This window comes from Rhinopithecus bieti, unplaced genomic scaffold (genome assembly GCF_001698545.2).
Source record: "Rhinopithecus bieti isolate Rb0 unplaced genomic scaffold, ASM169854v2 scaffold_27185, whole genome shotgun sequence".
In the NCBI taxonomy this organism is placed as follows: Eukaryota; Metazoa; Chordata; class Mammalia; order Primates; family Cercopithecidae; genus Rhinopithecus; species Rhinopithecus bieti.
Window position 1 is genome coordinate 806,049 of NW_016812512.1, and position 24,578 is coordinate 830,626.

The window sequence follows — 24,578 nt, forward strand, 5'->3', positions numbered from 1 at the left end:
TTTTCTAGGAATATTTTCTTTCTTCCTGTACTTCATATCTCAGAAAGTTTTGAAGAACTGTTAAGTGAATGGTCAACTGCCTCACCTTTTATACTTTTTTTTTTTTTCATCCTAACCTTTGAAAGAGTTTTGCTGGGCAATTCTAGGTCGAGTTATTTCCTTTTGGTATTTGAATGTATTCCACTGTCTTCTTGACTTTCCAGTGACTATGAGAGCTTCCTGTGAAATTGCACATAATGAGTCTTTTCTATCTGTTGGTTTGGAAAAAATCCTCTCTTTGGTATACAGCAGTTACTATAAAATAAGTGTCTGTGTGTATGTGTGCATGTGTGCATGTGCATGCCTTTAGTTTATGCTGCTTTGAATATATTGAGCTTCCTCTATCTGTGGATTCATATTTATACTTCTAGATAATTTTCAACAAGCATACTTTGCACGTTGTATATTGTTCCACCATTTTCTCAGTTTTCTCCTTCTGGGACTCCAACTGTATTATATTACATCATTTTGTCCTATTTCCCATGTATCTTACCTTTTAATATTTCCTATCTTTTTTACTCTCTGTACTGCAATTTACAGATTTACTATCTGCAAATCTATCTTTTTGTTCACAAAATATTTCTTCAACCAATCCTAGCCTGCTATTCAATCTAATTTTTATGATTACATTTTATTCTTACTATTACATTTCTAAAGTTCTATTCCTCAGCTCTTCTTGATTCCTTTACATAGTCACTTGATGTCTGCTCAATTCTGTGATTCCATTTTTTCCTTTTTAAAGATATCTTGAAGTTTTAAAAGATATCCTATTTTATGATTATGCAACTTAATTTCATAGTCTCAGTATCTGAAATCCTGGAGATTAATCTATTGTTTAGAGCTGATTCTCATTCATGATAATCTGTTTCCTTCTGTGTTAGTGATCTTTGCTCCTAAACCTTTATTTGCATGATAGTCACCTGTGAAAATAGCTGGGTGCCTAAATCCAGTATGTTTCCTCTAGAGGATATATATTTGCTTATGCAGGGAGCTGTGTATATATGTGTATCATTTTGTCCATATCCAAGTGCAGTATTTTAACGTGGGAGCTTCAGATTCAATTTTCTCACCTTGTCCCTGAACTAAGGTTTGGTCTCTGCTTTTCACACATACTCAACACTCAAAACTCTTAGTCTGAGCTCACTGTTTTACTGATCATTTGGAGATATCCTTCCTGAATGTGATGTCAAAATATTCAATACAAATTGTACCTTATTGCTTATCTACTTCTTTAGTAGTAAGAAAAATCTCTGGAATATTTTGTCTTCCAGAAGTAACCATTCCAAGAGTTTTCTTTTAAAATATCTACAAGTTACTTGTTAAAATCAGTGTATTATATATCTATTCTAGGTTGTAAAATTCTGCTTCTCTTATGGCAGTATAGATCATTAATATTTTCATTTAAATTTTACATAATGCTAAGTCTTTCCCTAGGTTTCTATCAAATATCTCATAATAGCATGATCAAAAAAGTGTTTGTTGAAGGATGAATATGTGAAAATACATTATCAGACTTCTATGTTAACATTACATTTTATATAAATACTGAATGTTCGGTCCAAATTTTGTTTATATCTTTATATTATGTTACTACTAAATCACAGGAAGTGTAATTCAGGACACATGATTTCTAAAACAAATATTTATAAGGGAATACTTTAAAACTACAAATATAATTTAATAATGAAAATAATATGCATGTAATTAGAATATATACAAAATATTATATCTTCTATTTTGTTCTATTGTCTTTTAGAAATTTGCATAGCAGGGGTAAAACAATGGTTAGTTTTACTTTTAGTCCTTTGGGAATAATTCTTTTTTCTGCATAGTGACTGAAACAATCTTTTTCTTTACTTACAGGATATATGTATTTATGGATCTGATTTTATCAATTTTGCAGTGAATAAAATGACTTCTGAATTGCACACTACTGTCTCATTTTAGAATTGAACATTTTTGCTATTATCTGTTTGCTTATTTATTTTGCTTTAATTTTCCTACTCTTCCTCCATCCTTTGAGAGAATCTTGCATTCTTAAGCTGAATTTATTTACTAGATCTTCAATATCTATACTTTATCCTTGGCTTTCACATCATTTTATCTATTCATACTTTCCTAGAAATGGCTTACTAAGATTTTCTTCCACATGACAGAGTCAGTTTTTACAGTAATAACAGGTTTTCTTTTCCTGATCCATAGCAAGCTTTTAATGGATGTTCTGAGTTGTTTCTAATATTGTTTTTCTGGTTTTCTTTATAAAATACTTTCAGTGACAGCCTTTTTTTCCTGAGACTTCAAGTAGATGTTCCTTTTTCCTTGATTCTTCCGTATCCTTTTAATGGTATCGTTCTGTTATTACGACTACCTAACCTTAGGCAAGTTAACAAATTTTCTGCCTCAGTTCCCTTGCAAAATGGAAGTAATTACACTATATATTTTACAAATTTGTTTTGAGGAATAAATGAGCTAAATACACAAAACTAATTTAGAATTGTGTTTTGAATGTATTAAATGTGCACTTAAATTAGCACTTTATTTTTTTAAATTGTTTTCTTCTTTATGCATCTTTGATTAAGGTTGATGATAACCCATAGAGAGGCTTTTTATAATATCTCCTACTTTCACTACTTTTTTTTTACATGCTGGTCAAATAATCTTTTCAATTAAAACCTGGAAAGCAGGCTGATATTCCATGGTCTTAGGTCAATTCCCATTGCTCAGGACATATGCATCTGGTATGTACAGTTTTATTGAACAGAGGTAGAATCTTCCTTATGCCTGCATTCTTCTTTTTCTGATGCATTAAATCAATGGCAAAGCTACAATCTCCACTGTGGATTATAATAAGGTCTATTTCTGCTGGTTCCATGATATGTAGTCAATAGATTTAGGGAAGAGGTGGGGGTTCTGGCAACTCTTGATTTCAACTAAAGAAGAGAGTTATAAATTAAATGTTGTTGTTAGTAGCTAGGGTTGCCTTGTTTACACTGTAAGAAATTTACTAAAATTGTAGCATATTAGGTTTTATAGTGGTATGGTTGTAATTCTGCAAAAAAGGTACAAAACTAAAGTAGAAATCTGTTATTAGTCTTAGATAATTTAATCAATAATGCCATTAAATCATTAATTCAGACCAACCGGATTTTTTCCAGAAACTTAAAGAAATTGTCTATATTGAAAAAAGGGGATGAAAACTGAAACTTCGATTTCATTTTGTCTTGTTGTCTAGATTAAAGGACAAAAAAAACTTAAAGATGAATTAGAAGGAACATTTCTACATAGACTATGTAAGAGAAGAGAAATAACAATAGCTAAATAATGGATAATAGGGCAAAATATGTATGAATTATGATTAAACAACTTACCAAGAGATTCAAAGTATATATAAAATCCAAGTAGTATTGATTTACTTCTCAACATATTGTTGTGGCAGACACGGACTAGCTATTCATTAAACCTGTCACCTTTCTCCTGCTTTCCTTGTGATTAGGTGTGGCCATAGTATTGCACTTTAGTGCAACCGGGGGAGTAATGAAACAGTTTAGTAGAATAGTTGGCCCTCCATATCCATGGCTTTTGCATCTATGAAGTCAATCAACCATGGATTGAAATATTTGAACAAAAAAAAAAAAAAACACGATTGCATCTGTACCGAATATGTACAGACTCTTTAACTCTTGTCCTTATTCTCTAAAAATTACAGTATAACCACTATTTACATAGCATTTACCTTGTTCTAGGTAGTATAAGTATGCTAAAGATGACTTAAAATATACAGGAGATTGTGCACAGGTTATATGCAAATACTAAACCATCTTATATAAGGCACTTGAGCATCTGTGCATCTCGGTGTCTGCAGGGAGTCCTCCAATTCCCCACAGATACCAGGGGATGGCATATAAATCCCTCACATGAGCAAATTTATCAACTGCTGCCTGGACGTTGACACCTGAGGCAACTTCCAAAGTCATGTGTTGATGCTAAGCCTTCGTTATTATTGGTGTCTCTGACAGAGTGTTTGGACAGAGCTCCTCTATCGCACCACAAGGGCAAGAAATAAAATCCGTTGTGTTAAGCCATAGTTATTTCTGGTTTAATCCACTTCCCTTTATTAAGAACTCTATATTATATGCATTTTAATGTTCGTGATCCTTTTATACATTTGTGTAATACTAACAAGTGACATATTTCTGTGAATGTGACTATATCAAATTTTCTGCTGTTTTCCAACTGCACACAAGGATCTAAAAATAAATAACCAAGTAGAGACTGCATAGTAATCATGTAAGGTTATGTAATTGAAAGGTTTTTAAAAAGTCAGTACTATGAAACTTTGGGCAGTCTTGTAAAATGAAATAGATTCAGTAAAATGAAGCTCATTCCAGTAAAAAAGGAAAGAAGTCATGTTTTTAAAAACAAACATATAAATCCTCTGTAATAGATGTGAAAGCCAAATTATTGAGGGAGTTCATTCTCCAGTTTTAAAACATGATAAGAAAATGTGGTAGAGTTAATATTTTAGAATTTAAAATCTTAATAAGTTAAGTTAAGGATGAGTTAAGGTCCTTGACTGTCCATATCAAGTCCTTTCCTTTTCAAAAACTCCAAGACAGATGAATTTAGACAATATTCTCACAGTTGGTTGTACTGACTGATAGGCATCTTCGTAAATATCCAGTTGGTATCTGATCTTCCATACTGGAGAAGGGGCCTGGTGGAAGGTGACTGGATCATGGGGCAGATTTGCACCTTGCTGTTCTTGTGATACTGAGTGAGTTCTAAGGAGATCTGGTTGTTGAAAAGTGTGTAGCACTTTCCCTTCACTCTCTCTCTCTCTTCCCTCCCATCATGTGTAGATATGCTTGCTTTCCCTTAGCACTTACACCATGGTTTTAAGTTCATTTGAGGCCTCCCCAGCCAAGTCTCCCATACAGCATGTAGAACTGTGAGTCAATTAAACCTCTTTTCTTTACACATTCCCCTTTCTCAGGTAGTTCTTCATAGCAGTCTGAGAACGGACTAAAGCAGTATTAACTCTTTCTTTCCTCAAATATCAAAGTTCAAATTTTGTAGGCCTCTGAAAAACATTATATAGCAGTGCAGTTGCAAAATGAGCAGGAAAGGTTGGGAAGCAAACCTGAGGTAAACCTGTGCAGGGGTAAACCTGCGGAAGGCTTAGGTTTACTTCTACACAGGTGTTTTCTATAGTATGGCACCAAATGGACATCTCAGTTACAGAAAGCTAACTCTCCAAGGTCAGCCTAAGTCCTGTCCTTTGACTCAAGTATCACACCATGAACATATTTAACTTAAACTAGGTGTATTCAGGAATGAGTGGGTTTGGATGTAGATGTCAATCACTTCACAGTGAATGATGAATTGAATTTAATGGTTTTGATGTCTCAGATGACATTTTTATCATAATTTTTCTCTTTTTGTTTGACAGCCTGCTACAAAAGCATTGATAACCTTCCTGGTTATCTCCTTATGTTAGGCAGTGAACTTCCTGACAGCAAGCAGAGTCACTGCAATGTATTCTTTTTAACAAAATTGCAACTATGTGTTAAAATAGGATATGCCTCTAGATATTTTTCTGTCATAAGTTTTACATATTATTTTAATAGATAACCTGCTTTGCTTGGAGAGTATCCATTTAAAATTATATTACTGCTGTAGATGCTTGTCTAATTAGGAAGAATCCTTGTGATACGTTTGTTTTACATTGATAGCACCATTTTAACTTCAACCATAGACAAGGAAACAATGTCCTATAGTTGCTCAAAATGAATCTTAACATTTTGCTGGAGTTAAACTTTCCAACTCACATTCAGGCAATGTTTATTTTTTAAAACTACTATCATGATAAATATTTTCTATTTTGAATTAATTTTCATGTTTTAAAATAGTTAACGATGTTAACTGTGTTGCTGATTCATTCCACGAAAATAAAAAATCTTAAAAAAGGCATTATTTGTATTAGGGTTGTATATATAAGTGTGTGTGAATGTGTTCATTTTAATAAAACTATTTTGTAATTCGCTTAATGGTCTTTAGCTTCAATTTTCAAAAGGTATGACTATTAGCAAATTGATAGGAAAGTAGATAACAATGAATTAAGGGTTACTGGCAGCCTAAGACACTGTTTATCTCTTTTAAGGTAGACAGAATTCAAATTGCCTTCATTAGCTGAGCAATATGCTCTGGAAAATGTGCTGGGTACTTATCAAGAGGCTCTTTCATTTGCATTTTTGCTAAATAAACAAGCTGCTTTGTTTCCTAGCTGCTCAAGAGCTGTGAATAGAAGAGAAAGAAAATAATCCAGGTAAGTAAGCCAGGGGGCATTCCAGGACTAGAATAAAGAAAAGAAAAAGTTTATCAATGAAGATGTCAGAATTGTGCCTTGCATATTTGTGATATAAAAAGATAGTCTCACACATAGTTAGAATCACAAATGTAAAAATGAATTAATTCTCCCCACAGCCACCAGTACCACAAGCAAAGACAGAGGCTGTTCTTTTGATAAAAGATCAATACTTCAGCCGAACACTACTCTAGCTGCCCTGCTGTTGCTGGTTAAAAGTCTGAATTTCAATTAAGCAGTAAATCTTTATGGCATCACATCTCCAACAGTCAATTAATGTCTCCCTAATCTCTAGCAATTCTGAAACACTATTATTTTGCAGAATCCTTTCCTTCAGGCTCATTCACCAGCACAGTGTTCTTGTTAGACAGGTAAAGACAAAGTTTTCTCCAAATAAAAACTCAAATATTAAACAATTGTTTTGTTTACATTTTTTGGTCATTTGTCGATGTGTAAAGAATGTTATACTTCCAGAGTTGTTAAGACACGTATTTAACATACTACGGAAGTTGACTATGAATACTCTTAGCCAAAAGTGCATTGACTTGACTGTCCCCCTTAGGCCACGTTATATTTCAGAATTTTTTCCCACATATACATTCCTTGGAAAAATTCTTAAATCATACAAAACTATTAAGCATTCTAAGGACTGACCACACTGAAATCCGTGTAAACATTATTATTTCTTCTCATAAAATCTCCCGTAGATTTTTTTTCCCAAAACATTTTCTTTATTTTCAGAGTGTTGGTTGATGCCTAAAAACCAGGTAATACTGTAATTCCAGCTACTCAGGAAGCTAAGGCAGGAGGATTGCTTCAGCCCAAGAGTTCAAGTCCAGCCTGGGCAAAATAGCGAGAACCTGTCTCTGAAAAAAAAAAAAAAAAGAAGAAATAGAAAAAAAAAAAAACCCAGCTCAATCAAGCACTATAGCTAAAGAATCATGGCAACCTCCTCACGTGGAGGACTTCAAATTTTAAGACAAAATACAGGGAACTTGATAGACATCTCTTTCATACAATACACAGGATTTAATAATTTATATAACTTCTTAGACAGGTCCACAAAGACAAACTGACCACCATCTTTCAAAACTACAGATCTTACAAATTTTTTCTTGTGTTTAATGAATTAGATCCATGTATTGCAAGTAAAATTACAATTATTATCTTTTCATAATATTCAAAAGAAAAATCTTTCCCTGAAGAGTTAGTAATTGCAGTCTGGTGTCCCAGAAAATTCTAACCCATCGTATAAGTGCTATTCTTGTCATCATTTAGAATGTGCAAGCATTTCTTATATTATTCATATATTTTTAAAAAAATTGACTGGAAGAAGTCCGAAATTATTCTCACTTAGAATCCCTGGTGTGATTGTTGAAAACAAAAAAAAAAATGTTGTTATTTTCAATGATTTATGTGTCAAACTTGTATGACTCAAACTACTACTTCCAGATATTTTATTATTAGTCATGACTCGGCGGTATTACGAGTAGTCTAAACATGCTGCATAAAACATGCGACTTCTATTAAGTACATGCTTATCAGAACTTGCAATATAAAGCCTGCAATGGTAAAAACAACCTCTATCACATTTTCTGAATACTTAAGCTCCAGTAATCGTATACACTACGCAGCCTGTTTTGTACTCTAAAGTTTTTGGCTTTTCATTCTATTATGACGTAAAATCTCCACTAGTCCTTCAAACTCTGTTTCTTAACAAAATGGCAATAATACATTTAACATGGTACAGCACATACAACTCATGAACTACCAACCGATTTGAAAAAAAAGTCATCTTACTTACTCTATACGTTATTTGGAAAACATCAACAGTTTATTTATTAATATTTTTTCTTTGAAATTGATGTACCTTTGAAATTTTCAACTCAACCTATATATATTCCTATCTCAAAACATGAACAGAACCCTGGTATCCTCTAAAACTGCAAGGCATTAATTACACTAATCAGGTAACTGAACCCTCGTTATGAACAAAACAAACTTAATGTCCATGACTGAGGTTACAACCTCATCAAGTGAAATTAAATCTTTGATTACGTGATTCCGTTGCAATTAAATAAATGCTACACTTATAGTTGAATAACATTCTTACAATTAGAAGACAAATAATCTTCCACAATAAAAACTGCGCGCGACTATGCGCTATATAACGAAATATTTATTACCTTCTGTGATGCCTATCTATACCTGCAACTTTTTAAAACACACGAATGAATATATGCATTGTTGCCACTATGCCAGCACACATCGCCCTTTTATCATTTCAAGTAACTACTCTCATCATTAACGTACGTCTAAAAGTATGTTGAAGTTTTTTGAGTTTCTTACTATTAGTTTTTGCGGGCATATCGAAGAATAATTGGTCACAGGCTGTAGAAAAACTGAGGGATATGTCCTGGCATAGTTAGGCTTGCCGAAAAAATGATCTTTGGTAAAATTAAAGTATGGTAATAAAATATAATAACATTATATAGTCCCATCAATTGGGCAGACCACTCAATGGATGAGCAGACAAAAGAACGGGGAGCAATAAAATTACATTGTGTATATATAATGTATATATATAAAAAAATATATTTTTTAATGTTAATTTTTTTTAAAACATAGGGAGTTTGTTTAAAAAACAGACCCAGGCTGGTATCGAACTCCTGGGCTCAAGGGATCCTCTCATCTTGGCCTTTCAAAGTGTTGGGATTACAGGTGTGAGCCACTGCACCTGGCCTGCAAAAATTACAGACTAGAAAGGTAATAATAGAATAGAAACTAGGCTGGGTATGGTGGCTCATGGCTGTAATCCCAGCACCTTGGGAGGCCGAGGTGGGTGGATCACCTGAGGTCAGGAGTTAGAGACCAGCCTGACCAACATGGTGAAGCCCCGCCTCTACTAAAAATACAAAAATTAGCTGAGTGTGGTGCCAGGCAACTGTAATCCTAGCTACTCAGGAGGCTGAGTCAGGAGAATCACTTGAACCCAGGAGGTGTAGGTTGCAGTGAGCTGAGATTGCACCACTGCACTTCAGCATGGGCGACAACAGCAAAATTTCACCTCAAAAGGAAAAAAAAAAAAAAAAAAAAAGAATAGAAAATAATGTAGAAAAGATACTGTAGAAGCCAGACTACAGATGCTAATCAGGATTAAATTACAAGTAGAAACACTGGGATAAGGTGTAAAAAACAGCGGAATTTTCTCAATATGTATTCCATGTTAATGACTTAATACTGACTATAAAATCTTTTAAGGAATCACATTGTGAAGAAGATAAAACTTACTTTAGAGCATTTATAGATACAGTGTAAGGTTCTAATCTTTAATCAAAAGAACACATATATAAGTATATTATCTAATGACCCACACAAATTCTTATCCTAATATGCTATAAAAATATGCTTACATATTGATTTGTAATTTTAAAAGTAAATTTAGGATCTATACCTTAAGTTTGTAAATTGTTAAATCTCTTGGGTATTCTGAAATAATAATAGAAGTATTTATACTGCAAAATAAACATGTACTCACCATCATGATTAGGATTTCCTAGTGTCCATGGCTCATCTGAGTCAAAATGAGTATCTCCTCCAATTCCTGGTCCAGGGAAGTAGGCATGTGCTAAAAATCCTCCCTCTCCATCAAAGGGAGAACTGTCCCCATGGAAACCAGATGCAAAAATAATGGTTATATCCACATCACGTTTGCCATTTTCTAATTCACTGTAGGGAACTTCTTCAAATGTCAGAGGAGTTACATTCTGCCACACATCAAAGGCACGGCGAATAGCTTTACGAGTCTCAGGGTCTCCTACTTTTGGAGTTACGTTCTTTATACTGAAAGTTAGAAAATATAATAATCAGTATTGTTATGTGTAAATTAACTTATTACAGCTTTTGATCTATTCAGTTAAGTAAAATATTAGAGAAAATAGTCATATTAAATAGAAATAACACATACTCATTCCTCTTGTCTCTATTGTTAGATTTCACTACTTTGCAATCATTTAATTTTCTTCAGGACAGTATTCATGTATCAAAGTTTTAAATGAGAAGATCTCTGTAGAATGGTTAACAGTAGGGTAACTGGATCAATCAGTTACTTTACCTTCTGGACAAGAAAGAGAAAGGCAGATTTGCCAAATGATCAAAGACGCACAACAGTTTTGAGATGAAATAAAATTTCAATTTTTTCTAATTTTAGAGGCACACCATTGTATTTACACACATCAATTTCAAACAATGTCTTGATGCTCTTCTTGATCTGTAAATGCTAATTCAGCAGATACATGATTATTTCTTAATTTTTAAAGAAATGATCAAATAACTACAATTTCTGATGTTCTATTGTTTCTCACTAATTCGTTCTAGTTAAAAATGTATTGTGAGTAAACAGCTACTTAATACAAAGATTTAACAATTACATGAATTTAAAGAAGTAACTTGGACATCATGTACTTTAGTCTGTCTTAAAGCTGATAACAAATGGATTAAATCACTATAAATATTGTCTTTGATTCATTTAGCACTAAATCAGATGTTTATTTTTTTCTCAGTTTTTTTTCTAAGTAACAAAAATGGAACTAGTATATGTATTTTTTATATTTTAGCACTATAAATTCAAACCATGCATGTAAAAAAAATGAGTAAATTTCAGAGGAGTCATAAATAAGTTTCAGATCCTTTCAACCAATAATGTTACATCTATGAACTTACACTAGTGAAATATTTTTGACTCTTTTTTCTTTTTTAGAGATGGGTCTGATTGTGTTGCCCTGGCTGGCCTTGAACTCTTGCACTCAAGCAATCCTTCCACCTTAGCCTTTCAAGCAGCTGGGATATAGGAAGTAATCACCATGCTCAGCTGATAATTAAACTATTTAATTACAAAAAAGGGGATACCATATTCAGGTGAATATATATTGAAATGCAATCATAAAAGAGAACCGAAAGTGAAACAATTTAAAATGATGAAGTATGGCTAAATCATGGCATCTGTAATGCATGCCATTATATAAATAGGATTCAAAATTATTTTCTCCTTTTAAGACTTTTTAATCAGCATGGAAGAACTTGTAGGATTAACTTTCCAGTGGAAAAAATAATATGCACATTATATTTTTAACCTGATTCTATGTCAATACAATTATAAATATTGGGCAGGAATTATGTAAACTAAAAATAGTATTAATTAAGCATTTACTATGAGCTAGACAAGCACTTCACATTATCTAATTCAACCTCCTGAGTAACTCAATGAGATGGGTATTTATACCTATTTTACCAAAAGCACAGTGGGGTTTTATAAGAATTTAGAGAAAAACCTCTAAGTGGCAGAGCTGGGTTTCAATCCAAACATTTGGGTAAAAATCTAGTGCCTTAAATTCTATGTTGCACCACACATCTAAGATACATTTATCACTATTTTCTAACAAATATCCAGATTATATTTACATTGATTATTTGGTGGTAAATATTATTCATTTCATAAAAGAAATAAGATAGAAAACCAAGTGGAAACAGAGTGCAGGCAAGGAAGAAGAAATGGTAAGTGAAAGGCGTTGAAGTGAAGATATTCTTGGCAGGTTCAAAGAACAGCAAGGCAGCTGGTATAGTCTGGTCACAGAGAGAGAGCAAGTGTCAGGATATGAGGTCAGTAAGTTAGAAGGAGACCAAATAAGGTAGGTCCCCACAGGCCACTCTAAAGAGATTGGCTTTTGCTCTGAGAAGGGAAAAACTGGAGCATCATGAACAGATATGACATTTGATTTGTGATTTAATAAATGACTTGAGCTATTATGTTGAAAATATAGTGATATGGTGCAAGAGTTGAGGCAGGGAGACACATCAGGAAGTATTGCAAAAATCCAGGTGAGAGATGATGGTGCTTTGGACTAGGTTGGTACCAGCAGAGATTTTGAGAAGTGGTTGTATTTTGGAAATATTTTGAGAATATGTCTCCCAAGATACACTGATGGATTAGACATAGGCTATGAGGAAAAAAAGAAGAGCTGAGGAAGACAGCATTTCTTTTTTTGACCTGAGCCAAAGGATGGACAGAGCAAAAGAATTCATGCCTACTCAGGGAGAAGGCTGTGCAATATTTTGTTGCTATTGTTTTGTTAGTTTGTTTTAACTTTATGGTATATTCAGCATGGTGCTATACACTATATTTTGAGGAAGAATAAACATCTGCACTGAGATAGCACAGACATTTGTCTACCTTGCTGGTCTCTAAATTTCCTGTCTAATGGCTAAAGAAACATGCAAGGTAATGTAACACTGAATTTTGTCTAAATTAATTTTCCTAGTAGTCTTTTATTTTCTATGCACCCTATGGGATTTCAGAAGTCCCTCATTAGCAGGCTGATATTCCTATGACACATTATTGAAAGAAGTTACTACATAATTGGCAGTGTTCCAGGTGCCAGAGATACAGCTGTGGGCAAGACTCTGCTCCCACAGTGCTTATATATTCTAGTTATGAGAGATAAATAATAAACAGAACAAAAAGATAATTTCATATGGTGAGGGGGTGAGGAAATGACAAACAGGATTTCAATAGCAGAAGGAGCTAAAGATGCCTAGCACTGAGTTTCCAGCTGGGGGAATGGTGAGAAGGCCAAACAAAGATGGCCAGTTCAAAGAACTGGACTGCTCAGTGAGTTGGAGCAATGACGATCACTGTGTCTGATGGAAAAATGGATGAGGTGACAAAAATGGGAGTAATAAAACATTTAAGAAGTTCACATAAGAGAGAAACCAGGACTTGTGTGATAGCCATGGAGATATGAAGAATTAGTTTCAGTATGTGTTCTGAGAGAATTGTTCATGGGGATTGGTGATGGATTTGATATGTAATGGAGAAATTGATTTTGATTTCAAAGAAAAAATAATCTTATAATAGAGAAATAAATAATGTTAGTATGATTTGTTTGTAAGTACATAATAGTTTTGAGAAAAATGAAGCAAAATATATAATAAAAATAATAAATGTGGAGTACTATTTGGATTTGAGAACACATTACTGTGTTTTTCAAAGCTATGTACTGATTAGCTTCCAGATATGCTTAACTACATTATATATGATTGTCATTAATAAATACAAGATATCTATACACCAAATCCTCATGACATGAGTTTACCCTCCATAACAAACCTGCACATGTACCCCTGAACATAAATTAAAAGATTACAAAAAAGAGATAAAAAGCTTATGGATGCTGATGACACTGAGCCCAGGTTGTATCCAGGAAGTCAGTGCCCAGTTTCACACATGAAGGGTGGAGATAAAAAGGATCATTAAGGTTGAAAAACGTGAGTTGAAAGGAGGGTGTATTTTCAATAATAAATCAGAATAAATAGTTAGAAACTGACACTGCTTTATTTATCTTCTGGAGGCCCACTTAATTGTGGATTTTGGATATTATGGAAGAAAAAAGATAGCTAGTTAAAATAAATTTAAAATTCTAAATTAAAAAATAGGAAAAAACATAATTATAGATATTATTTCATTTTAATAGGCTTTGATATGTAAAGTTAAAATGACTGTTCAAAATGGAAATGAGTACTCAGTGGTCTTACTTGAATTAAACAAAGATGGAAAATTCAACATTACTTTAGGAAGAAAAATACTTATTGCTCTTATTTAAATACATATGATGAATTTCAATGATATGATGCATTTTTTTTTTTTGTTTTTTTTTTTTTGAGATGGAGTCTCATTCTGTCACCCAGGCTGGAGTATAGTGGCACCATCTCGTCTCACTGCAACTTCCACCTCCTGGGTTCAAACAATTCTCCTGCCTCAGCCTCCCGAGTAGCTGAGATTACAGGTGCCCACCATTATAGCCAGTGAATTTTTGTATTTTTTTGTAGAGATGAGGTTTCACCACTTTGGCCAGGCTGGTCTCGAACTCCTGACCTCAGGTCGCCTTGGCCTCCAAAGTGCTGGGATTACAGGTGTGTGCCACCGTGCCTGGCCATATGATGCATTTTTAATTGTGTTCTGAACGAGTTTGTTATGTTGAATTAGCAGTATAAATAATGTAAAAATAGTAACACCTCATTGTTTTTTATGAAAGTTCAGAAAAAATTATAGTTAAAATTTCCAATTTAGATGATTAAAATAACTTTTTATAACACATACAATGTAGTGGTAATTTAATGACCTCTGACAACACATTTTATGCAGTAAAAAAATAAATACAATATATACAAGTATGCTTCAAAGTTAGAGCGAGAGTTCTGAACTAAGTGCAAACAAAAACAAGAGTTTAGAAACTTTTATGCCATTGAGAGATGTATTTTGTATTTATTCATAAATGAACTCACAAAGGTCACAGAGTGATCATGAGGTAACAAGATTGCTACTAACAATTCTAATAAAAATGCAGAAATGATTAAATATATTTGCAGAATAAAAGACATTGACTTAAAATGAGTAAAAGTCTGAAAACTTAAGAAAGCTAATTTAATTTTAAAATATTTTAACTGGCCCTTTCTTCTTGCGAAAACAGTAAAGTGAGTATACTTCTTATTTTAACAGATGATAGACTTCATTTTTTGAAGTCTATGTGGCATTTTATTATACTATTTCACTGATTCTTTCAAACTGCCAATTTGGTAAATTTTGGAATTGTAATCTAAAATTGTTAAATTTTATTTTAATGCCCATGTCTTACACAGTCTTACATAACAAAACAATTGTCTTTATTTATAAGTACAAAAGAGCTGAGAAAATGAAGCAAAATAATATAATAAAATAATAAATGTGAAACAGTATTTAGATTTGGAAATAAAATTGATGTCTTATCATTAGATCAAAACAATTTCATTTCATAACAATTCTACATATTAAGAATGGTTACAACTCTTTAAAGGTTTTTTTTGTTGTTGTTGTGGTTAAGACAGGGTCTCACTGTATCACCCAGGCTAGAGTGCAGTGGCACGATCACAGCTCACTAAATCCCCTATCTCCCTGGGCTTAGATAATCTTCCTGCCTCAGCCTCCCGAGTAGCTGGGACTACAGTTGTGCACCACCACGCCTGGCCAATTTTTATACTTTTTGTAGAGACAGGGTTTTGCCATGTTGCCCAGGATGGTCTTGAATTCCTAGGCTAAGTGATTCACTCCCTTTGGCCTCCCAAAGTGTTGAGATTACAGTTGTGAGCACCAGTGCCAGCCCTCTTTAAAGTTTTTGATACAGTAACAAATCTTTTTAAAGTATTGTTTGATCCCTAATATTAGAAAAAAAAATCCTAAATACTGTGGCATCTAGTTGGGTTACAAATATCCCATAATATTGTGTCAAAATATTTTCATATAAACAAGGCTAAAACCCCTTTACTCAATTAAATAGACAAAAATTAGTTATTTGGAAAGGCATACTCATATTTTATATAAATGATTATCAGTTAAATAGAATTTACTATAACAGGGAATGCAGACAATTGCTAAGAATAAAAGAGAATAAACATAATAGAGTATAGCTAAATTATTAACATATCCTGAATGTGTTGTAATATTCTATCCAGAGAAAATAAAATAGACCAATTTACTTTTATTCATATTATGTTTGTATAATTAATGGAGTTTCACAACTTTTTTCTTAAGTATGAGAAATGGTCACAAAATAGAAAGTGAATATGGAGTCCCTCCAGGAAACCTTGCCTTACATTAAATATTTGGCTATTTCCCAAGATGCTGGCTTTCTATGCAGGGGAGAAATTAAGTACACATTACATTGGGTGTTGTTTAAGTGGGTTTTGCTTTTTCAGTCTGTTATGTATTCTCTGGATACACAAGTTGAGTTCTCTTTGAACTCAACAGGATCATCAAGTTCAGGGAACTCTTTGGGTTTAGAGAGAATAATGAAAAATGTTTCTGGGAAGGCATTTTTTAAAAAATTCCTTAGCAACCTCTTTGCTCTGTATATTAAAGTAAAATAACTTCCAGTGTGTGTCCTCAGTTGTAACAGAGTCATTCATTAAAAAACAAGGGGAGCTAAAGGATTAATACACTGGAAAAATAAAAACTAATCAATATAGCACTATTATATTAACTAATATATTATAAATACTCATATTCATCTTGCAATTTAGGTACCTGTCCCATTGGCCATTAGTCACACAAAATAACATTTTGGAATTTAGGTTTCTAAGACAAAAATAACTTATTCTAAGTCCATTTTATTAATATTCAACAATTGGGTAATACAGATCTACTTGATAAAAGTTATGTTACTCAGAAGCTTCTATCATTTTCATGAAAAAAAGTTTAACCAAAGCCTGTTTGGAATTAACCAATTTATTCAACAACCAACTTTCCAACCATTACATAAATGCATACGTAGTCTCTAATTTAACCTAAGTGAATAAATTTTTGGTTAAAATACTTCCAAAATGAAGATAACTCATACGATGTATGATTTAATTTTCCAGTCATTTAAAATATTAGGTTTTTCTGAAAGTCTTTAACAATTTGAGAATAACTGGAAATTTCCCCCTTAAATACACTTGCCATGATGCTGAGAATGCTTAGGTTTAATCCTGAGTTGTTCCACATGCAGACTGATTTACAGTTCCCTTAAATTTTGATCATTTTTTTTTTTTGTTTTTTGAGATGGAGTCTCGCTCTGTTGCCCAGGCTGGAGTGCAGTGGCACGACCTCCGCTCACTGCAATGTCTGCCTTCCAGGTTCAAGCAATTCTCCTGCCTCAGCCTCCTGAGTAGCAGGGATTACACACATGTGCCACCATGCCCAGCTAATTTTTTTATTTTTAGTAGAGATGGGGTGTCACCATGTTGGTCAGGCTGGTGTCGAACTCCTGACGTCAGGTGATATGCCCGCCTCGGCCTCTCAAAGTGCTGGGATTACAGGCATGAGCCACCACGCCCGGCTTTGACTGCTTTCTGAGAGGAGTACATTAATTTTCCAGGAAGCAGCCAAACGTGGTGGCCAGAAGAGAAAACTATATTGGGTAAAGCTTGGCCAAAAAAACCAAAGAGAAAAATTAGTATCACCACTGCTTTGTATATCAAAGTAATCTGGTCATTTTAACTTTTTCTGGGTCACATTATACTGTTGGTTTATAATGAGTTTGCTATCAAATAAAACTTTGATTCCACCACTCTCACCCCAACTCCTGTCTGCATATTGTCAGGGTACAGTTCAGCTATCCTTTCCATGAACAATTATTTTTTGAGTTTAAATGTCAGATTTTACTTATAAATTTATTTTCTCTAAATACTGTCAGAAAAATAAGAATAGCGAATGATTGCATAATGCTTTCTACACAGTAGGCCATTTCTTAACACCTTATATACATTAAAGTGCAATATACTTAGCTCTCATTTCTAACTCTCCATAGTCTTGTCAGAGCACTCTCAACCAATTTCTGCAATTTGGTCAATTAAAAGAAGTAAAGATAATAATTGGCATATATTAAACACTAACCATACTTCAAGCATTATGCTACTTTTATTATTTTTCCCATTATCTTACTTAATTTTCCCTAAACTTTGTGAGGTAGTGATATCGTTTGGCTGTGTCCCTACCCAAATCTCATCTTGAATTCAGTTCCCAGAATCACCATGTGTCCTGGGAGGGACTCGGTGGGAGCTAATTCAATCATGGGGGCAAGTTTTCCTGTGATGTTCTTGTGATAGTGAATATGTCTCACGAGATCAGATGGCTTTATAAAGGATCATTATTTTATAAAGAGGACAAGCTCTCTTGTCTGCTGCCATGTAAGTTGTACCTTTGTTCCTCCTTGGCCTTCTGCCATGATTGTGAGGCCTCCCCAGCCATGTGGAACTGTGAGTCCATTAAACTGTTTTTTCTTTATAAATTACTCATCTTGGGTATTTCTTCATAGCAGTATGAAGATGGACGAATAGAGGTAGTGTTGTTACAATACTCACTTTGCACACTGGGACACTAAGATTTAGTGGATCTAAGTAACTTGCAGGTTTTACAGGTTATAAGTGACACACAGAGCATTCAAACCCAGGTTTTTCCTGCTATAAAACAGACTCTTAACCGATGCTGTGTTTATCAATGACCTGAAAGTTTATACACACAAACACCAATTACTTGCATGCTTAAAACCGGCTGAGGCCATTGTCAGGACAGGAACATAGCATGAGGGAAATTATAACCAGTTCTGAACATAATAGTTCTTAATCCTCCCTCTCTTCCTTCCTTCGTTCCTTCCTTTCTTTCATTTAAAGAAAAAGTGTAGTGAGTATAAGGATTCAGAGATACTAAATAGGGTGCAGTGCCAACAGTTTGGAAATCAGGTCAAAAAAGGACACTATCTGAAATGAAGACAGTGTATCAATATATGGAGCTGTCTAAGGTGTACAGTTCTATAGTTGATTATACATTTTAGTTCCATTATTACTTATTGATTGTTTTTGTATGGTATGGGGTAGGTATGAACTCACTTTCATTGTTTCTCATATACATAATCAATTATCACAGAAAAATTTTATAGATGAAATAGTGAATCCTTTTCCAATTGATCTATAAAGCCTACTTTGGCATAAATCAATTTTTTTTACATATACAAGGACATGTTTCCTTGATCTATTATCTGTATTACTGGCCTATTAATCTATATTTGTGCTAATACCCAAAAGTGCCTTAATTAGTATTGTTTTAAAGTAAGTCTTCATATCTAGGAGGTGGGAACATTTTGATGTTCTCCTTGGCCTTCACTGTTCCTCAGAGATGTTTGATTCAGTGTGTTAAATTATACAAAAAATATCTTACTGGGATTTTGTTGGAATTCCATTGAATTTGTGGAAAAGTCAAACCTTCATTATATTAAGTCTTTCTACTGAGAGCAAAATATATCTCTTCATTTATTGTTCGTCTTCTGTTATGTCCTTCAATAAAAATCCATAATTTTCTCCATAAAAGGTTTATACATCTTTTGTAGATTTATTCTTTGCTCTTATATTTTGTGTCTATTTTAAATGGTGCCTTTGTAAAGGTTATACACTTGAACTGCTTTTTATGTGGGCACATGTGTGTATATATTTTGTATGTTGGTTTTTTATTAAAAAGATCGTTACAGTCTTGCAGTCTCTGCTTTGATATATAAAATGTTTGGAAATTATCACTTCAAACCTCACAAGAAATAAAACTGAATAAATTGAAATAACTCTTTTCATTCCATCAAAAAAATAAAGTCAAAGGGCAAAATTCTGCCCCAAAAGTGTAGAGAGGGGCAAATATAGAGATTCATAGTTTATCAAGAGGAAAAGCTCTGAAGCCAAGAGAAGGAAAAACCCTCAAAGTCTCAGCCTTAGGGGTGGAGGGCAGGGAGAGAGCTCTACATTTTACATGTTTTACCCCAGGACCCTCATCAAGTTCTTACAGTGAAGATCTGAGAAAGATCCTCTCCTTCTTCTAGCATGGGGATGAAAAAAGCAACAATTTTGAAATATGCCAAGAGTATTCTATTCTCCATAATAAAGGCCAGTTTTTGTTTGTTTGTTTGTTTTTTTGTGACATATCATTTTAAGATAACTAGAATTATGACTTATACAAGGACATATCAAATTTCCAGGAATTTTATGCATTTCTGGAAGACATATTAATAATATAAACCTATATAATTATAGCATAAAGGAGGTTAAGCATCACTTCTTATTTGACAATTCTTCCCATTTGCTTAAATTTGTAAACTAGTTCAACCATTATGGAAAACAGTATGGCAATTCCTCAAGGATCTAGAACTAGATGTACCATATGACCCAGCCATCCCACTACTGGGTATATACCCAAAGGATTATAAATTATTCTACTACAAAGACACATGCACACGTATGTTTATTGCGGCACTATTCACAATAGCAAAGACTTGGAATCAACCCAAATGTCCATCTGTGACAGACTGGATTAAGAAAATGTGGCACATATACACCATGGAATACTATGCAGCCATAAAAAAGGATGAGTTTGCGTCCTTTGTAGGGACATGGATGCAGCTGGAAACCATCATTCTTAGCAAACTATCACAAGAACAGAAAACCAAACACCGCATGTTCTCACTCATAGGTGGGAATTGAACAATGACATGACTTGGACTCGGGAAGGGAACATCACACACCGGGGCCTATCATGGGGACGGGGGAGGGGGGAGGGATTGCGTTGGGAGTTATACCTGCTATATATGGGTGCAGCACACCAACATGGCACAAGTATACATATGTAACAAACCTGCACGTTATGCACATGTACCCTAGAACTTAAAGTATAATAACAATAAAAAAAAGGAAGATCTTAAGGCCAGTGTTAAAAGAAAACTATTTTATCAAAGCATTATCTGATCCAGGTTAAAGATAATTAGACAGCTCAACCTCCTTTTGCCTTCATATATTACATAAATGAAGAAAAACAAAAAGCCTAATAGACTTGTCAGATGGTCACAGCTCAGATGCTCAGACTCACTAAAAAGGACTTATAATCACAGGATTACAGATGCTTCCTCTGTACAATATCTTACACCAAACCAACAGGGCTCCACTATATTAACAGTGGATTAAAAATGAGGTAGTTTAAAGACATGGTTATCTATTTAAGGAGGAATTTCTAGAGCTATTTAAAGACAGGAGGAGACAAAGAAAAAAGAATGCTAGAAGAAATTCAGCTACAGCCAACATTAAATACAACCTAACCCCTAACTAGATAAACATAAAAGCTCACATCAAAGGATTATTACCTCATTTCCTATTACCCAATACCTTCCCACTTGCAACAGAAAATTACAAGCAATTCTGTTGCTTGCTTTGCAAAAGGGAAGAGAAAACAAGCTGAAGAAATAAAGCAAGCAACAGAACCAGACTCAGATATGGCCAACAGTTTGGAAGTTTCAGAATGAGAACTCATAATAACTAATCAATAGGCTAAGGGTTCTAACGAAAAAAGTAGACAACATAAAGAAAACACATGGATAATATAACCAGAAAGATGGGAGCTCTAGAGAAGAATCCAAACAGAAATTAAGAAGGCCTTTGATAAGCTGATATTAGATTAAACATGGCAAAGGAAACAATCAGTGAGCTGTAAGATATGTCAATAGAAACATCCCAAATGGAAAAACGAATTGAAATGAATGTCTAATAGATAGATTTAATTTTTATATAGTTGTTTAATTCTTATTGAAAGAATTAAACAGATCATTGAAAATTGAGTCTGTTTATTGTTAAAATTTTTCTTACCTTATGTGGCAAGTCCTGCATCTCCTCACCTATTTCATATATTCCAACTTTTATTTTTGTGGGAAAAATTTCTCTTTTTTTAATGTAATAAGTTTATTTTCTATTCTTAGCGAATGAAGACTTTGTGTCAATTTGTAAGCATGTAAAGTTTATTATGGAGTATAACCTCATGTATATTATTATTTTTATAGGTTGCCCTTTCCTTTTTTCAGTATTGCTGGGTGTTACCGGATATTTCACTTTGAATTAAAGAGAGAGTAGAGATAGGACAACATATTGTATCTAATCTCTATCTCAGAGTATAATATTAGCTATGAGTTTTTAGTAAATGCATTGAAGCAGCAAAAAAAGAGAATGAAAAAGAGAACAGAATATCCAAGAACTGGAGAGAAAATACACACAATGAAAATACTAGGAGAAGAGAGAAAGAAATATAAGTAATAATGGTTGAGGATGTACCAAAATTAATAGCAGAAACCAAACCATAAATCTGGGAAACTCCGAAAACATGAAACAGAATAAATATTAAAAAAACTACACCTAAGCATATCATATTCAAAGCAGAAAACAAAAGACAAAAGAAAACTCTGGAAAAGCCAAATGGGGTTAAATACCTTATCTGTACAGGAACAAAGATACCAATTCTATTAAACCCCTCTTCAAGAACCATGTAAGCAAAAAGAAAGGGGGGTGAAATATTCAGTGTTTAAATAATAAAACCACCAACCTAGAACTCTGCATCCAGCGAAACTATCATTTAAAAGTGAAGTGGAAAAATGACTTTCTCAGACAAATAAAAACTAAAAACACTTGTCCACAGAATTGCCTTGCAAATAAAAAAAAGTAAGAGAAGTTCTTCAGAAAGAAGAAAAATGATGTTCATCAGAAATGTGTCTCTCTTTAAAAAAGAAAGATCATTAGGGAAGGAATAAATGAAAGTAAAATAAAGTATTTTATTATTCTTAGTTTTTAACTGATTTAACAATAACTCTTCAAAATAAAAACAGAAATAATTTATTGGGTTATTATAGCACATGGATAAATAAAATGAATAAAGAGAATGTTCTAAGAGACAGAAGAATTAAATTAGAAACTCTGTTATGAGATACCTGTAATACCTGTGAAGTAGTATAATGTTATGTGAATGTAGACTTAGATTACTTGCACATCTATATTGCAAGCCCCAAGGCCACCACTTAAAAATAACTGTAAAAAGGAGCACAATTGACAGCCTAAGAGAAAATGAAAACATATAAAACGGTCAATTAAAACCAGAAAAGGCACTGAAAGAGGGGAAGACAAAAACAAATATAAAAAACCAATAACAACAGCAAATAGTTACAAATGTTGTAGGTATTAATCCAACTGCATCAATAGTCACTTTAAATGTGAATACTAGGACGGGCACGGTGGCTCACACCTGTAATCCCAACACTTTGGGAGGCCGAGGCGGGCAGATCACCTGAGGTTGGGAGTTTGAAACCAGCCTGACCAACATGGAGAAACCCCATCTCTACTAAAAATACAAAATTAGTCTGGCGTGGTGGCACATGCCTGTAATCCCAGCAACTCGGGAGGCCGAGGCAGGAGAATCACTTGAACCTAGGAGGCAGAGGTTGCAGCGAGCTGAGATTACTCCAGCCTGGGCAACAAGAGTGAAACTCCATCACAAAAAAAAAAAAAAAAAAAAAAAAAAAAAAAAAAAAAAAAAAAAAAAAAAAAAAAAAAAACAGTCAATACTAAACTATACCAATAAAATAGCATAGATTAAAAAAAAATGAAACAAAACAGAAAGCAAGTCCCACTATATGTTTCTCACAAGAAACCTGCCTTAAATATGAGGACACAGATAAATTAAGAGTAAATGTATGGAGAAAGATATATTATCTTTATGCACATTAAAAAAAAAAACCTAGGTTAGCCACATTAATTTAAGATATAGTAGATTTCATAGAAAAGAAAATTATTGGGGATAGTCATTACACAATGATAAAGGTCTCAATTTTCCAAGAAGATATTAGAATACTTAATGTGCAAGTGCCTAACAACATAGCAAGAACATATACGTTAAAAAAATTGATAGAACTGCAAGAAAAAAATTCATGGAGCACTATTATAGTTGGAGACTTCCAATATCACTCTATTTGATATCAAAACCAGGTAAAGATATATAAAAAAAGAAAATCTATGGATCAGTAACATTCATAAACACAGATGTAAAATCCTCAAAATGTCAGCAAATCAAATAGAACAATCTATACAAAGAACTGTACATTATGTCAAATTGAGAATTATCCCAGATACACAAGGCTGATTCAAAATTTGAAAAATCTATTAAGGTAATATTTCACATCAAAAGTCAAAAGAAGAAAATTAGTATTATCATATCAGTAGATGCAGAAAAAGCAGTTGTCAAAATCCAACACCTGTTCACAATATATACTTTTAGCAAACTAAGAATAGAGGGGGACTTCTTCTATTTGATGAACACCATCTAGTAAAGAATCTACAGTTTAAAACATACATGATGTTGAAGAACTATTTGTATTTCTCCTAAGATCAGAAAAGCCAATGAGTTCCGTTCTTACCACTCCTATTCAACACCATACTGGAAACACTAGCTAATGTAATGCAACAATAAAAAGAAATGAAAAGAGGAAGATTAGGAAGAAAAAAATATATACGACTGTCTTTGTTTACAGATGATATATCCTATATTGAAAAGTACCAATAACAACAAAAAGTCTCCTAGACTAATAAGAGATTATAGTAAAGTTGCAGAATATAAGGTAAATACACAAAAGTCAATTGTTTTTCCATATGCTAACAATAAACAATTCAAATTTGATATGAAAAACATAATACTGGGGGGCGGAGCAAGATGGCCGAATAGGAACAGCTCCAGTCTCCAACTCCCGGAGCGAGCGACACAGTA

General features: G+C 33.5%; 1 protein-coding gene across 1 annotated transcript in view; it reads right to left on the minus strand.

Annotated features, from left to right (window-relative positions):
- Positions 1-24,578, minus strand: part of MMP16 (matrix metallopeptidase 16) — a 295,760-nt gene that overhangs the window by 113,637 nt on the left and 157,545 nt on the right. The window contains exon 4 of the mRNA XM_017896416.1: positions 9,942-10,246. Coding sequence (XP_017751905.1) covers positions 9,942-10,246 — 305 coding nt within the window. The remainder of the gene's footprint in view (positions 1-9,941; positions 10,247-24,578) is intronic.